General features: G+C 39.0%; 1 protein-coding gene across 2 annotated transcripts in view; it reads left to right on the top strand.

Moving 5' to 3' along the window:
* The window catches only part of PKP2 (plakophilin 2), a 214,735-nt gene that overhangs the window by 139,890 nt on the left and 56,880 nt on the right, over positions 1-17,965 (top strand). For both annotated transcript variants that reach the window (XM_053719062.1, XM_053719061.1), the window contains exons 7-9: positions 442-559; positions 1,327-1,488; positions 2,387-2,560. In XM_053719062.1, coding sequence (XP_053575037.1) covers positions 442-559; positions 1,327-1,488; positions 2,387-2,560 — 454 coding nt within the window. The remainder of the gene's footprint in view (positions 1-441; positions 560-1,326; positions 1,489-2,386; positions 2,561-17,965) is intronic.

Below are 17,965 nucleotides of genomic sequence, written 5' to 3'. Positions count from 1 at the left end.
TCCTTGCACCAGCAGTTCTGGTGAACTGTTGGTGTAATACCGCCCCCCTGCAGATTTGCGGCCAATCGCCGCTAGCAGGGGGTGTCAATTCGTCGTATTCGATCGGGCTCACCTCAGAGGTGGCAGACGAGTTAAGGAACAGCGGTCTTAGGACCGCTGCTTCTTAACTTCCGCTTCATGAGGAACTGGAGTGGATCGGAAGCAGCATCCGCTGCTTCATAAATCGATCCCTAGGTGTCCTCAGCAGTATTATCTGGTTATATATAGTTCTAGTTTCCTGATACTTTTAGATCTCTTGAGTTACCTAATTAATTGAAGAATTGTTTTCCTAATACATGAACTGACTGGTTATTTAATTTAAATTCAGTAAAAGTGTAGGACCTCACTGCAAAGTGTGGAGTTTGCTATTAATGTTGTCCTTAAACCATCCTTATTTGACAGGAACATGAGCTCTGCTGGCCCGGAGGGAAGGAAAGCCATGCGAGAGTGTGACGGACTGATTGATTCTCTGGTGCATTACGTCAGGGGGTGTGTGGCCGACTACAAACCTGATGACAGGGTAAAAAAAAACATGATCTTGACCATAGAAATAGTCAGCATAGGTGGCATTGTGAATTATCTAGGTGGGGGCAGTGTATATTATAATATGTTCAGTTATTTATAAATGTTACTTATCTATCCAAAGCACAAATGAATTGCAGACTTTAACATAAATTGATTTAATAATTTGTGTAAATACAATGGGGAAAAAAAATAGCTACATTTTAGCCGGCTGATGAGCCCATTGAATAAGTCTTGGGGGGAATACTTTCTTAGTCTGTTCTGTCTTCTGTTTTACCCATTTGCCTGTCTTTCAGTTTGTTTTTTCTTGCTCTCGGAATCAGATCTCTCTGTCATAGTCACAATCTGATCTTTTCCTTGCACAAGTCGTCAAACTCTCAAATTTTCGTTCTTCTTTCTTTCAATAAAATTTGAAAGTTTCCTGATTCAGGGTTTTAAAACATTTCAATATACTTCTATTATCAATATTACCTTTTTCTCTCGGTATCCTTTATTGAAACTAGCTCAGGAGCGTACATTATTCGTAGCCTATCTGAGCATATTCTCATGTTAATGACCTAAATATCAACAAAGGAGTCAGTTTCATAACCAAAGTAAATTAAAAAAAAAAAGTTTTGTTTTAATTGAATGTTGTATCTGAATCATGAAAATTACATTTTTGACCTCCATATCTCTTTAACTGTTGCTTTCGTTTGGCTCCCCATTAAAGTGTATGATGATATTATTTGCGACTAGACCATTTCCATGTAAAATTGTCTGCTGCAGGCTACAGAGAACTGTGTGTGTATCCTGCACAACCTATCTTACCAACTGGAGTCCGAGCTCCCCAGCAGCTTCACACAGAATATCTATACATACCGACAAGACCTTCCTCAACATGAAAAAAACATTGGCTGCTTTGGATCCCGCAGTAGAAGAGTCAAAGAGGTAAATGTGCGGTTATCAAACTACTGTCGCTATCGTAATGTACCAGATGATTAAGGAATATAGGTTGTATTGCTGCCAGAGTGGGATGCAGCTTTTGCATTACTAGACCAGATTAACAATGTATTGCTTTTTCTATAGGCAAATTCCACCCACAAGTTTCCTTATTTGGAGGAGCAAACCTTGACTTAAGACTGGAGATGGCAGGACTTGTCAATGTCATTGAGTTAGCAAAATCTCCATTGTTTGGTTTCAGAATAAAAAATATAAGATACACTGCATATATGTAGCAGGGTTAGGCCTATAAAGCTGCCATGTGCTTTTTCAGTTTTCAGGACTGGGAAATCCACATTTTTCAGATTTAAATTACAGAAAAAGGGGGCAAACTAAATAAATTAAATATGCTACAAATATGTATTATTCTGCATAGTAAAGCACAATATATTACAATCTCAGTGTTTACTGTCCCTTTTGTGAAATGCTAGGATAAAATACTTCATGCTGAAAGTTCCTTTATTTGTTTGAAGCGTTTGCCGCGCTGAGCGCTTCAGGCAGCACACGGCAGATCAATATTTTGCTGAGAGGTGACGTTTCCACCTCATAGCCAATAGCCATGTGGAAATTTCACCTCACAGCAAAATATCATTCTGCCCACGGGCTACCTGAGCAGCTCAGCAGCGCGGTAAACTCTTCAAACAAATAAAAGAAGTTTCAGCATGAAGTATTTTATACTTCATGACTGAAAGTCCCCTTTATTTGTTCCAATGGGCAATCCTAGCATTTCACAAACGCTAGGATTTACTATCCCTTTAACACTAAATAGTGTTAATACAGTTTGTGATAAGCTGCAGTGTTTTCTGAAAGTTTACTCTTTGATTTTCTGGTGTAATATTCGTCACAGCAATGGATTGACACGCCATTAGCAGAGGAGAGGCACAATCCTCGAGGGGTGGAGTGGCTCTGGCATTCTATTGTGATACGGATGTATTTGTCGCTGATCGCAAAGAGCAGTCGGAGTTACACACAGGAAGCTTCAATGGGGGCTCTTCAGAACCTTACGGCTGGTAAAGGTCCGGTAAGTAACATTACATGTTAGATTATGCGCCTCTTGTTTTAACCCCTTTGCTATCAGAAATTTCAGAGAAAAAATTGCCCAAAGTACCGGAGAATTTTTAGCATTTTTGCGATCACTCAGTTTAAGCAGAAATACAGCCGTTGTTTTTTGTTTAGTTTTTTAAATTTACCTATGAAAATTATATATATTTTTAAAATAGATAACTCAAGGTATTGATGTAGGCCCATTTTGGTAAATGTTATGTCAATATTTGACCACCAAATATGATCATATAAAACATTTTTCATTCATGTAATTAGCAAGAGTCCATGAGCTAGTGACGTATGGGATATACATTCCTACCCACAATTCAGTTTTACAAACTTTGCCTCCCATGGAGGTGGTGAAGTAAGTTTGTGCTAGATTCTACGTTGATATGCGATTCGCAGCAGGTTGAAGCCCGGTTTTCCTCTCAGCGTGCAGTGAATGTCAGAGGGATGTGAGGAGAGTATTGCCTATTTGAATACAATGGTCTTCCTCTAGGGGATCTATTTCATAGGTTCTCTGTTATGGGTCGTAGAGATTTCTTCTCCTACCTCCCTTTTCAGATTGACGATATACTCTTATATACCATTACCTCTACTGATTCTCATTTCAGTACTGGTTTGGCTATCTACTATATGTAGATGAGTGTCCTGCCTGGGGTAAGTAAATCTTATTTTTTGTGACACTCTAAGCTATGGTTGGGCACTTTATATGTAAAGTTCTAAATATATGTGTTTAAACTTATATTTGCCATGATTCAGGATAATCAGTATTCCTTCATTCAGACTGTCAGTTTCATTATTTTGGGATAATGCATATAAATATATATTTTTTCTTACCTTGAAAAATTTTCAATTGACTATTTTTCCCTGCGGGCTGTTATGACGCAATAAAATGAATAATTTTCTGCCCCCGCGAGCCTTTTTGGCACAAACTTTTTTGGCGCAAAATTTTGTCATTTCCGGCACCGTAGTTGACGCCGGAAGTTGTATTCAGTTAACGTCATTTTTTTTGACGCATGTGTATTCAGACGATTTTTTTGCGCCAAAAAATGTGGGCGTCTGTTTCGGCATCAGAGGATGTGGTGTCATACTTGGCGCCAAAAAATATGGGCGTTGTACTTAGCGCCAATAATGTGGGCGTCATTCTTGGCGCCAAAAATGTGGGCGTCTTTTTTGTTCCACTTTTTTCTCACATTATTTAAGTCTCATTTTTTCATTGCTTCTGGTTTCTAGAAGCTTGTTATTTTGCATTTTTTCCCATTCCTGAAACTGTCATTTAAGGAATTTGATAATTTTGCTTTATATGTTGTTTTTTTCTATTACATATTGCAAGATTTCTCATACACTGTTCCTGTTTCAAAACATACTGAGGGATTCCTGTTGACTGAGTTCAGTCCTACCAAAGCTAAGTTCATTTATTTTAAATGTTATGAATGTTTATCTTTAGCTATGGTTTGTTATAAGTTATCATGATAAACTTTTACATGCAGAATCCATTAGTATTTATGCTTTATGTATTGCTATTCTTTTTACATCTTATATACAAGATATACTTAGAAAATTTATAAGAATATTTTTCTGATTCTATTTTAAAGGCTTTGTCTGACATCGCGCCTTTTAATAAAATTTTTAGGTGTTTTTCAAACTTCTTTTTTAATTGTTGAAGTTTCAAATGACCAACAACATACTGATTTATCCTTCTCTGATGATGTTTTTTCTCATTCAGAATTTTCTTCATCAGATATTGACACTAACAAATCTACTTTTTTATTTTTTATTAGAGTACATTTGTTCTTTGTTGAAAAGGTGTTGATTATTTTGGGTATTGAGGTAACTAGTTCTTTTTCAAGACTAGCTAACATTTTATTTCTGCTTATTTTTATCTTCTGTGTTTTCAGAGGTTTTTTTCCAGTTCCTCATACTAGGGAATGGAATAGGCTGAGAATTTTATTTTTCCTTCTTCAAAGGTTTTAAATTATATTCTTTGCCGGCAGTTAATTTCAATTTTGAGGGTTCTCCAATTTAGTGGGGCTATCTCTACTCCTGCTAAATATGCTATTGTTTCTATAGCAAAATAGTATTTATTTTCCTTTTAGATGGTTGTATCTTATTTTAAGGAAAATTATTTATTTTCAGGTACTTTTCTTGGACCTGTGATTTATTTGGATGATGTTGCAATTGCTTCATTTTTCTGTTTACTTTAAGATCAAGTATCAGATTATGATTTATTTAGCATTGTTAAAGGGACAAAGTCTACTGCTCATTTGAGGTTCAGACTAGGTGCTGTTGCATTTGTCTTGTTGTCTTGCATTTGTTGATTATGCAAGTCCGGTGTGTTGACTGGTCCTTTAACTGGATTAACATGCTAATAATTTCATTTGTGTCTTCATTTTATTGGATATTTTCGCAAATGAGGTTTAATCTATGTCTTTAGCTGTTTTATCTAGAAGAATTTTGTGATTTCTAAAAAATCCATATTCTTTTTTTCCAAGATAATCAATTATTTGGTTCATAATTGGATTCAATTCTTAACTGTTACTCTGGGCTTCAAGATTGAGTTCTAAGACTAAAACTTTAAGCTTATATTAGTTTGGTTGTTCTTACTAAGGAACGAAATCCTAAATTCTTACCCAAGTAACATGTTTTTAATTGGAAGTTTTTTAGTTAAAAATCAGCTCCCTAAATTTGCATGTATGTGCCGTATTCCAGCTTGGCTGGTAAGGGGCAGGTTAAGACTTTTTTTGAAATTTGTTTGTCTCTATTCGGTCCAAATTTCTTAGATTTTGGGTACTGAATAAAATTCAGAGTAAAACCATCTGTGAGAAGTCTTTTTTTTTCTCTATTATATTCCAGTTATTCCAGTAAGGCTAACACTTTCCTTAAGTGTGTTTCAGTCCTATATATTTTGGGTAATGTTGAAGCGCGGCTGATTACCCGTTGGAGCTCAAGCGCTGCTCAGACCTGGAATCTTCTGGGGTATTTATTCCAGTTCCATTTTTAGGAACTGGGTTTTGGGGTTTTATTCAAAACTATTCATTGTTCCAAAGATAGAAAATCTTTTTGTTATATAAATGTACCATCTTTTAGATTGGTATTTATATTGTCTATTCTGCCTTTTTTTGGTCAGTGATAGCATTATTTGTTTTCATTAGATACAATAGATGCATATCTTCATTTTCTGTTTTCATTCAGATTATTTTTATTTCTGAGACTGCGGAATCTCATATGATTCAACTTTGTTTTTTCAAGACATGGTTAGAGGATCTTTTTATCAAAAGCTCTTGATTCCTCACCAAGGGTTACCTTTTTTAGGTTTCCAGATAGTTTGTGTCACTGTCTTTGTCTCTAACAGACAAATGACAATTTTATTGGGTTCCATCTGTCGGTACCTTCAGTCTCTATTATTTCCTTCAGTTGCTATATATGCATGGAAGTTTTAGGTCTTATGGCTGCAGCATTGGATTAAATTCCCTTTGCTCATTTTCATAGAAAACCTTTCCAGTTTTTTATGCTGAATAATGGTGCAGGGATTCTAGAATTTCACTTTTTAAATCTTCGAATCCTAATGTTTATCTATCTTTGATTCGGTGGTTAAGATCACCATCATTTAGTTCTACAGGTCTCTTCGATTCTTTCAACCTGGACCATGATCTCTACAGATGCGAGTCTTTTAGGTTGGGAGGCTGTCTGAGGATCTCTGTCAGCACAAGGGGTTTGGAAATCTCAGGAGGCGAGATTACCATTTGATATTTTGGAACTCCGTGCATTCTCAGAGTTCTTCAGTTGGTTTCTTTTTGAAGAAGAGACGTTTATTGTTTTTTTCAGACAATGTCACAACTGTGGTGTATGTCAATCATCAGGGTGGGACTATCAGTCCTTAGGCTGTGACAGAAGTATCTCGGATTTGCTTGGGCTAAATCCAGCTCCTATCTAAATTATGTGGTCTTTTTCCCAGGTATAGACATTTGGGAAGCGGATTATCTCTGTTAATCAAGCTTTACATCCGGGAGAATGGTCTCTTTACCCAGATATGTTTTTCAATTTTTCAGATGTGAGGGCTTCCAGAAATAGATCTGTTGGCATCTCATCTAAACAAGGAACTTCCCAGGGGCCTATTCAGGTCCGGGGATCCTCAGGCGGAAGTAGCGTATGCATTGACACTTCCTTGGAATTATCATTCTGCCTATATCTTTCCGCCTCTAGTTCTTCTTCCAAAAGTGATTTCTAAAATTCTTATGGAGCGTTCGTTTGTACTGCTGGTTGCTCCAGCATGGCCTCACAGGTTTTGGTATGTGGATCTCATTTGGATGGCCAGTTGCCAACCTTGGACACTTCCGTTAAGACCAGACTTTCTATCTCAAGGCCCATTTTTTCATCAGGATCTCAAATCATTAAATTTGAAGGTATGGAGATTGAACGCTTGATTCTTAGTCATAGAGGTTTCTCTGACTCAGTGATTAATACTATGTTACAGGCTCGTAAATCTGTCTCTAGAAAGATTTATTATCGAGTTTGGAAGACTTACATTTCTTGGTGTTCTTCTCATAAATTCTCTTGGCATTCTTTTAGAATTCCTAGAATTTTACAATTTCTTCAGGATGGTTTGGATAAGGTTTTGTCTGCAAGTTCTTTGACAGGACAAAACTCTACTCTTTCTGTTCTTTTTCACAGAAAGATTGCTAATCATTCTGATATTCATTGTTTTGTACAGGCTTTGGTTCTTATCAAGCCTGTCATTAAGTCAATCTCTCCTCCATGGAGTTTCAATTTGGTACTGAGGGCTTTACAGGCTCCTCCGTTTGAACCTATGCATTCTCTGGACATTAAATTACTTTCTTGGAAAGTATTGTTCCTTTTGGCTATCTCTTCTGCTAGAAGAGTTTCTGAGTTATCTGCTCTTTCTTGTGGATCTCCTTTTCTGATTTTTCATCAGGATAAGGCAGTGTTACTTCCTGATATTCATTATTTTGTTCAGGCTTTGGTTCATATCAAACCTGTCATTAAGTCAATTTCTCCTCCTTGGAGTCTTAATTTGGTTCTGAAGGATTTACAGGCTCTTCTATTTGAGCATATGCTTTCTCTGGACATTATTTACTTTCATGGAAAGTATTGTTCTTTTTAGACATCTCTTCAGCTAGAACAGTTTTTGAATTATCTGTTCTTTCTTGTGAATCTCCTTTTTCTGATTTTTTCATCAGGATAAGGTGGTTTTTGCTGTCCTCATTTCAATTCTTACCTAAAGTTGTGAATTCTAACAACATTAGGGAGGAATTATTGTCTTTTCCTAAGACTTCTTTGGTAAGATTCTTGCATTCTTTGGATATGGTAAGAGTTTTGAAATCCTATGTTGAAGCTATTCAGATTTCAGACAGACTTCTAGTCTATTTGTTATCTTTTCTGGTTTTAGGAAGGTCTAAAGGCTTCTGCCATTTCTTTGGCATCTTGGTTAAACTTTTGATTCATCATGCTTATTTGGAGTCGGGTTGATTCCCGCCTCAGAGGATTACGGCTCATTCTACTAGGTAAGTTTCTACTTCCTGGGCTTTTTAAGAATGAAGCTTCTGTTGATCAGATTTGCAAAGCAATGACTTGGTCTTCTTTGCATACATTTACTAAATTCTACCATTTTGATGTTTTTTCTCTTCTTTAGAAGCAGTTTTGGTAGAATGGTACTTCAGGCAGCTGTTTCAGTTTGATTCTTCTGCTTATAATTTCAGTTTTTTTCATTATAAAAATTGAAACTTTTTGATTTGGGTAGTGGATTAATTTTTCAGCGGAATTGGCTGTCTTTATTTTTTCCCTCCCTCTCTAGTGACTCTTGCGTGGAAGTTCCACATCTTGGGTATCTGCTATCCCATACGTCACTAGCTCATGGACTCTTGCTAATTACATGAAAGAAAACATAATTTATGTAAGAACTTACCTGATAAATTCATTTATTTCATATTAGCAAGAGTCCATGAGGCCCACCCTTTTTGTGGTAGTTATGATTTTTTTGTATAAAGCACAATTATTCCAATTCCTTATTTTTGATGCTTTCGATCCTTTCTTATCACCCCACTTCTTGGCTATTCGTTAAACTGAATTGTGGGTGTGGTGAGGGGTGTATTTATAGGCATTTTAAGGTTTGGGAAACTTTGCCCCTCCTGGTAGGAATGTATATCCCATACGTCACTAGCTCATGGACTCTTGCTAATATGAAAGAAATGAATTTATCAGGTAAGTTCTTACATAAATTATGTTTTTACTTTTTTTTGCAAACTTTTGGTTTCTCACTGAAATTATTTACACACAACTATTGCAGTTATAAGACAAATGGTTGTAAAAACTTCTCTGGGATCCCCTTTTTTGAAACGGCAGATATTCACGACTTTGCCATTAATTTTTGTCAATTAGAATGTCGCTAAATGCAGCTGCACACCACACGTTTTTTTAAATTCCTGGCAGAGAAAGGGTTTATCAGTTGCTTGCAGTGTAAGGATTACCCCTCCCACCTTCTGATCGCTACCTGATTCTACTCCAATCCGCACTCTTCCCCCCCCCCCCTTACTGGTCACCATAAATATATAATCACTGGCTACTTTATTAGGTGCACCTTGCTAGTACAAGGTTGGACCCCCTTTTGCCTTCAGAAATACCTTAATTCTTCATGGCATAGATTCAACAAGGTGTTGGGAACATTCCTCAGTCATTTTGGTCCATATTGACATGATAGCATCGCACAATTGCTGCAGATTTATCGGCTGCACATCCATGATGCTAATCTCCCGTTCCACCACATCCCAAAGGTGCTCTATTGGATTGAGATCTGGTGACTGTGGAGGCCATAGGAGTACAGTGAACTCCATTTCATGTTCAAGAAACCAGTTGGAGATGATTTGAGCTTTGTGACATGGTGCATTATCCTGCTTGAAGTAGCCATCAGAAGATGGGTATCTGAGAATTCTTGCTGACCATATCCATCCCTTTATGACTACACTGTAGTCATAAAGGGATGGATATGGTCAGCAACAATTCTCAGATTAGCCGCGGCATTTAGCAATGCTCAATTAGTACTAAGGTGCCCAAAGTGTGCCAATAAAATATCACCACCAGCCTGAACTGTTGATACAAGGCGGAAATGGATCCATGTTGTTTACGCCAAATTCTGACCCTACCATCTGAATGTCGCAGCTGAAATCGAGATTCATCAGACCAGGCAACGTTTTTCCAATCTTCTATTGTCCAATTTTGGTGAGCCTGTGCGAATTGTAGCCTCAGTTTCCTGTTCTTAGCTGACAGGACTGGCACCCGGTGTGGTCTTCTGCTGCTGTAGCCCATCTGCTTCAAGGTTCAATGTGTTTTGCATACAGAGATGGTATTCTGCATACCTTGGTTGTAATGAGTGGTTATTTGAGTTAGTTGCCTTTCTATCATTTCAAACCAGTCTGCCCATTCTCCTTTGACAACAACAAGGTATTTTCATCCACACAACTGCCGCTCACTGGATATTTTCTCTTTTTCAGACCATTCTCTGTAAACCCTAGAGATGGTTGTGCGTGAAAATCCCAGTAGATCAGCAGATTTTTTATAATACTCAGACCAGCCAGTCTGGCACCAACAACCATGTCACGTTCAGTGTCACTTAAATCCCCTTTCTTCCCCATTCTGATGCTTTGTTTAAACTTCAGCAAGTCGTCACCATGTATAGATGCTTAAATGCATTGAGATGCTGCCATGTGATTGGCCGATTAGCAATTTGTGTTACCAAGCAATTGAACAGGAGTACCTAATAAAGTGTATCCGATAATCACATAAATACTAAATGTTGTCCCTTTAAGAACAAATAAAATAGTGCTCTTATATCCACAGATAAACTTTTCCATTTAGCCAGGGAAGTGTGTGTAGCATACAATACGATTTAATCAGCTATTTCTTGCTGTTTAAATTGCGGTATATAAAAAGACGAGGCTCCAGGACAAATGCACCAAGGCTGGAGAGCACAGTCAAAGTCACTAGAAACATGCAGTATGTAAATTCTAGCTTACCCCGGTCCACGGAGAGGGACAGATATGAACCCGGAATCCTTCCGTCCGCTGATACACCTCTCCTCCTCAGGGTAAGCTGCAGACGACGTCTTCCTCGCTCCTGCTCAGTGCAAAGACCTTTCCTTCCCAGCTGTGTCGTATCTTTCTGGACTCTACCCAGTATCAGGCAAGAGCGTGCAAATACATGATGAAGAAATGACCTGTGACGCTGCCGACACATCCAGATGCCTTGCTATTACAGTGGTGGATGATGCACTGTTTGCATTTTAACGTGTAAGAAATAAAAAGTGGTTTTACTCAAGTGGACTCCCCAGTTTTGGTTCATTCCTTCATCATGTATTTACCTTATAAAGTGGCCAGTGAGTGTATGTATGTATGTATGTATGTATGTGTATATATATATATATATATATATATATATATATATATATATATATATATATATATATATATATATATATATAATTACATTTTGTTTCGCTAGTGTAGGGGTCCGTCCTCGCCTTCCAAACTCCGACAGCCCTTACCCTCCCACTGTCATGTTTGTTACTAGCATCCAGTCTGTCAGCAACAAAATGTGTGAATTTTTAAAAAAAAAATTATTTAATATGATTTATTTATATATTTTTCTGTAGTGTAGGAATTCGCTGGGCAAAGTATTGTTTGCCGTAGTACCTACGTCCAATTGGTGCAAGGGGTTAATGAACTGTGGTTATGGTGGTGTTCCTTTTATTTTGTTAGGGGAAAAAACAAAAATGTTAAATATAGTGATGTATTCAAAATAAAGAAGAATGTGCAAATGTATTTTCTTTTTCAAGATACGATGAGTCCACGATTTCATTTCATTACGCCTTCTGGTCAGCAGGAGGAGGGAAAGAGCACCACAGCAGAGCTGTATAAATAGCTCCTCCCTTCCCTCCCAACCCAGTCATTCTCTTTGCCTGTGTTAGTTAGATAGGAGATGGCAAAGTGAGGTGTTAGTAAAGATTCTTCAATCAAGTGTTTATTTTTATCAGTAGTGCCACTGAGTGCTACTTTGTGCCAGGGTGTAGCCTAGACCAGATCAGTCTCTTCAGTGAAAAGAGAAGCATTTGGTGGCTTTAAAGCAATAGGAACTGGTGGGACATAATTCTCACTGCGCCTCCTATATATATTTGCTGTCCGGCCCCTAATAGAGATGAGCCTAAGCATTTTTAACTCAGGCTGATTTTCTTCCACAGGGCTATGGGAGGGAGAGGACCTCTGAAAACCTGTTTGGACTGCCATGCTGTCGCACAGCATAATAACTTTATTATTTCTGGGGACAAAGATAATTTTCTCAGAGGAAAGTGAGCACTACTTTTATGCCCAACAGAGAAAAGTTCATAAGAATGTAAACTTATGCAGTATATCTGTTTTTTTATTCTTGCTCCCGGTGCCTATAATAAAGCATGGCGACCGGGAGATTACATAGTGGCTTGTCCGTCACAGGGGTATGTGTATGTTAGCAACTGCAGTATATTCTGTTTGTTTATACTTACTCCCGGTGCTAAAAGCACGGCGACCGGGAGATTACATAGAACCTTGTTTGTCACAGGGGTATTTGTATGTAAGCTTCTGCAGTATATTCTGCTTTTTATAATTACTCCCGGTGCCTCTACTAAAGCACAGCGACCGGGAGATTACATAGCGCCTTGTCTGTCACAGGGGTATGTGTATGTTAGCAACTGCAGTATATTCTGTTTGTTTATACTTACTCCCGGTGCCTATACTACAGCACGGCAAACGGGAGATTCCATGGAGCCCTGTTTGTCACAGTGGCATGTGTATACAAATTTCGCAGTTTGTTCTGGTTTTTGTTTATAACTCGCTCCCGTTGCCTATTCTAAAGCAAGGCGACCGGGAGATTGCAAGAGCCCTGTTGGTCACGGGGGCCTGTGTATTTAACATATGCAGTTTCTTGTTTTTTATGAAGCGCTCCCGGTGCCTATTCTAAAGCATGGCAACCGGGAGATTGCATGCAACACTGTTTTTCACAGTGGTAGGCATACATATATTACGCAGTCTGTTGTTTTTTTTATACTTTGCTCCCGGTGCCTATGCTAAGGCTCAGCGACTGGGAGATTGCATAGAGCGCTGTGTGTCATATTAATGGCGCAGTATGGTGTGCGTGGTTTTTACTTGGCTCCCGTAATCAAGAGCAGATGGATTGACGACCGGGAGATTGCATTGCAAACTGTCTTGTCCATAGCAGTTTATTTCTCTGGGGACTGTTTATCAAAGTGCGGTTTATTATTATATTATTGCTAGTTTAAAATGGCGACCGGGAGTTGGCTTAGGTAACGCCCATGACGGGTGTAGCTTGACGCCGTGTTGGTACGCTCTTCTTTTTTAGCGGGAGAAGTTCAGCTCCTCCTTCTTTCTTCCAGTTATCAGAACAATTTTTATCAAAGTATTTGCGCTTAAGACAGAGCTATAGTGACAACATTGTGAAGGCTGCCTTTCATCTCAGCTGGGTCTGGGATGTACAGGTGTTTAAGTTTCCTCACACTTCTTAGTCTATCATAAATAAATGTTTTCACATCAGCATTTACAGTCATAGTCCCAGTAGTTATATATTGAATGTTCTTAACATGCAATTAACTGTGCAGATGGATTGAGGAGGTGTACAATTGATTTTATGACACACATGCAGTGCCCTGCGGTTCCTCACTTATTCCATTTGGGGTTATTCACAAAGCATTGCTACTCTTAAATCACGGCGATAACTTGTATAAAGTAACGTTTATAAGATATTAAAAAAAAAAAAAAAAAGTTACCTTTTAAAATTTAAAGAGATGGTAACGTTTTTTTGTGTGTTACTTTTTGTTGTGAAATCCTGTTCATTTGTATAATTCATCCTTTGTGACTCAGGATGGCTCAAAACGCCTGCTAGGGGCCCCTTTGTTCTTAAGATGGTTACCATTGTGGTACTGCCAGTCCTTTGCTATATTTTGTTTTTTGAGAGATCTTTATCTTGATAAAGATACTCTTGTCCAAGCTTACCACTTTTTAAGTGACGCTGAGCATGATATACTACAAATTCCTAAAAGTCCACATGCGGTGCTCTGCATTCCCTGTATTACCTTTGGGGGCTATTTGGTATTGGCAGCCGGCTGTGTGCATTGCCACCGTCATATTGAGTTGATGCGCTATCTGAGGTCCTTGGGACTGAGACTTCTCTGGATGTGATCCAAGATCTGATAAAGGCTCTCAAATTTACTATTGCCTTTTATTTCGGACGCTTCCCTTCAAGTTCTCAAATTGGGAGCAAAGATCTTGTGTTTTTTCTATCTGGAGTCACTGTGCTTTCTCGTTTAAGACCCGGTCTGTGGATTTGTCTTTAGAGCCTAAGCTTCTAGCCATTCCATACAAGAGGATTAAAGGAGAAGAGTGACTTAACAATTTTCGTTCCTTTCATAGTTTCCAGAGAAACTCTTCCTCCTCCTAAGCAGGAACGGTCCAAATCTTCATGGAAGACTCAACTAGTTTTGGAACAAGGGAAAGAAGTCCAAGCAGTCGACTAGCACTTCCAAGACGGTAGGAAGGGTGTACCCCTGATCCGGGACTGGATCTTGTAGGGGACAGACTTCCTTCTTTGTTCAAAACCTGGGTTCGGAGATCCCTGGGCTATGGGATTTATGGCTCAGATACAATCTGGAATTCAAGGCTTTTCCTCCCGGAGGAAGATTCCTTATTTTCAGTTTATCTACAGATCTGAGGACAAGAGAGGTGTTGTTACATTGTGTAAGAGACCTCTCCGCTCTGGGAGTGATTGTTCCCGTTCCAATTTTGGAGAGGGACTGGGATGTTATTCCATTCTATTTGTGGTTCGCCAAACGGAGGGATCCTTCAGGCCCATTTTAGACTTCAAGGGAAATTGAAGTAACTTGGTGGACTATCACAATAACATAATACAGGTATACCTCACTTTACAGCGCTTCACTTTACAGCGATTTGCTAATACAGCGCTTTGTGGAGCTGAAATTCATCCTCCAAGCATTATGAAATAGTGCTGTAATCATTGTGAGTGCGAGAAAAGTGACTGGCACTATTTTTTTATGCGCAGTTCACTCTGTTTACAGTTTTACAGTGCAATCTGTGTCTCAGTGCTATAGTTTGGCAAATTTTACTACAGTAATTGTCACTATTTTACAAGTACAGTATTTATTGAATTCTGTGCTGTGCTAGTGTTAAACGAAACTTAGCCCTATTGCACCCATAATATATGCTAGTTCAAACATGTTTTCAAGTTTTTAAACACACTGGCTGTATGAGCGGGGTATACCTGTAATCATTTTAGGTCTTAACAGGTTCTCAGGGTACCATCCTTCTAGGGCTATCGTACCATCCTGTCATTGATCCAAGAGGGTCAATTTGTGACCACGGTGGATTTCTAGGATGAATATCTGCATGTTCCCAGTCTCCGGGATCGTCATGAGTTTTTCCGGTTTGCTTGTCTGGATAAACTCTACCAGTTTGTGGTTCTTCCTTTCGGTCTTGCCACAGCCTCCGGAATCCTTACAAGGGTTCCAGGATCTCTGTTGGCGGCGCTTCATTTATAGGGCATTATAGTGGTGTCTTATTTGGATGACTTTTAGTTGAGGCACCAACCTTTTTAACTAGAAAATCTCAAATGGAAGGTGAATTTCGCTAAGAATTCCTCAGTTCCACACTTAGGAGCGATTTTCCTAGGAACCATTATAGTGTCTCTGTCAAGATTCGGGAAATCAAAGATTATCGATTCTTGTCTGACCCTTCAGTCCACTCCTCGTCCTTCAGTGGCTTGGTGCATGGAGTTAATTGGGCTAATGGTGACGGCTATTGTTAGCATTCTGTTTGCTCGCTTAGTTCTCAGGGCTCTGCAGTTGAGCATGCTGGGACAATTGACGGAAGGTATTCAGACTTGTCCCCTAGGCTTTTACTGGAGGAGAAGACGAGGGCTTCTCTTCAATGGTTATCTCTGGTTCACTCCTCCCAGGGAACTTGCTTTCGCAGGATATAAGGAAGTTCCTGGGCAATGACGGAGGTTGCCGGATTGATTCCGTCAGCGGAGACTCATTCTTGTTGTCTGTTGCTCCACGTCCCAGAGTTCGAACTTCTGGGAGGCGGTTTTTCTGAGCAGGCAGGCCTTTCATCCGGCCAGACGCCGAGCTCTTGGGTTCCGGGTCATGCTCCAGGGACTCCCAGGCAAACTGATAGATTCTCTGGGGGCCCCTTGGACTTTCAAACTTCCGTACCTGTTTCCTCCGTTTGTTCTTCCTTCTCGAGTTATTGCTCGGTTCATACAGGAAAGGGTCTCGGTAATACTGACTGCGCCGGTCTGACCTCGCAGGATTTGGTATGCAGTTCCGGTGGAGATGACATCTCTGCTACGTTGGTGACTCCTGTCGTGGAATGACCTTCTGATTCAGGGGCACTTCCATCATCCGAATCTAGTTTCTCTGCAGCTGACTGCTTGGAGATTGAGCGCTTAATTTTATTTAAGCAAGGTTTTTCTGATTCAGTTATGCTTTGATTCAGGCACGTAAGCCTGTTACTAGGAAAATTTACAATAAGATATGGCATAAATATCTTTATTGGTGTGAATCCAAGGGTTATTTATGGAGTAGGGTTAGGATTCCCGGTATTTGGTCTTTTCTCCAATGAGGAATTGGAGAAGGGGTTGTCAGCAAGTTCTTTAAAGGCACAGATTTCTGTCTTTTCTATTTTGTTACACAAGCGTCTGGCAGATGTTTCAGATGTACAATCTTTGTCAGGCTCTGACTGGAATCAGGCCTGTATTTAGACCATTTGCTCCTCCTTGGAGTTTAAATTTAGTTCTTTAAGTTTTTCAGGGGGTTCCGTTTTGAAGCTATGCATTCCATAGATATTAAGTTATTATCTTGGACAGTTTTATTTCTTCTGTTTGAAGAGTGTCTGAGCTTTCAGCATTACGGTATGATTCTCCTTATCTTATTTTCCATTTGGATAAGGTGGTGTTGCATACTAAACCTGGTTTTCTTTCTGAAGTTGTTTCAGTCAAGAATATTACTCAGGAGATTGTTGTTCCTTCCTTGGGTCCTAATCCTTCTTCTTCTTTGAAGGGACGTTTGTTTCATAATTTAGATGTGGTCCGTGCTTTAAAGTTGTTCTTTCAAGCGCCTAAGGATTTTCGACAATCGTCTTACTTTTTTTCAAATTTGATTCCTTTGCCTCAGCTGAGGCTGTTTTTTGGGAGAAAGGTTCTTCAAGCAGTGGTGCCTTCCGTTTAGGTTCCCTGTCTTGTCCCTCCCGTTTCATCCGTGTACTATAGCTTTGGTATTGTATCCCACAAGTGAGGATGAAATCCGTGGACTCATCGTATCTTGAAAAAGAAAAGGAAATGTATGCTTACCTGATTTATTTCTTTTTCGATACGATGAGTCCACGGCCCGCCCTGTTCTATGAGACAGGTTATTAACTTTTTGTTCAACTTCAGACACCTCTGCACCTTGGCTTTTCCTTTCTCTTCCTAACTTCGGTCGAATGACTGGGTTGGGAGGGAAGGGAGGAGCTATTTATACAGCTCTGCTGTGGTGCTCTTTGCCTCCTCCTGCTGACCAAGAGGCGTAATCCCACAAGTAAGGATGAAATCCGTGGACTCATCGTATCGAAAAAGAAATACATTTCTAATTGAAAAATGCATAAATATCCTTTTTCAATTAGTTATTTAAAAAGAAAGAAAGAAGTGTAAAGTTTTAACTTCTATGAAGTAATAGCACATTGTGGTGTTTCTAAGGACTCTCTAGGTCTCATTATCTTGGCTAGTCAGGGACAGTTTCAAATGAGCAGATGAAGTAACAATTAAAGGGACAGTATACACTCATTTTCATATAACTGCATGTAATAGACACTACTATAAAGAATAAGCTGCACAGATACTGATATAAAAATCCAGTATAAAAATGTTTAAAAACTTACTTAGAAGCTTTCAGTTTAGCTCTGTTGAAAAGGTAGCTGGAAAGCCCACTGCAAGTGGCAAATAAGACCCCTCCCCCTTCTTTTGCATATGAAAAGACCCTTTACACAAACAGGAGCAAGCTGTAGAAGGTAGCTGACGGTATTCACATAAAACTTTGGGGCTTGGTTAGGAGTCTGAAAATCAGAGCAATGTTATTTAAAAATAAGCAAAACTATACATTTTTAAAAAAAAAAAAACAACTTTATGGGCTTTATAAATAGATCATCTACAAAACATTTATGCAAAGAAAAAATGAGTGTATAATGTCCCTTTAATGTCCCTTTAAGCCGTTATCAGTTGTCAGACATTGTCACCTTAGTAAATGTTATGTGGTGGTCTGACCTTGTTCAGG

This window comes from Bombina bombina, chromosome 6, assembly GCF_027579735.1.
Source record: "Bombina bombina isolate aBomBom1 chromosome 6, aBomBom1.pri, whole genome shotgun sequence".
Taxonomy (NCBI): domain Eukaryota; kingdom Metazoa; phylum Chordata; class Amphibia; order Anura; family Bombinatoridae; genus Bombina; species Bombina bombina.
The sequence above is the reverse complement of the archived record's forward strand: the minus strand, read 5'-3'. Positions and strand labels throughout refer to the sequence as shown.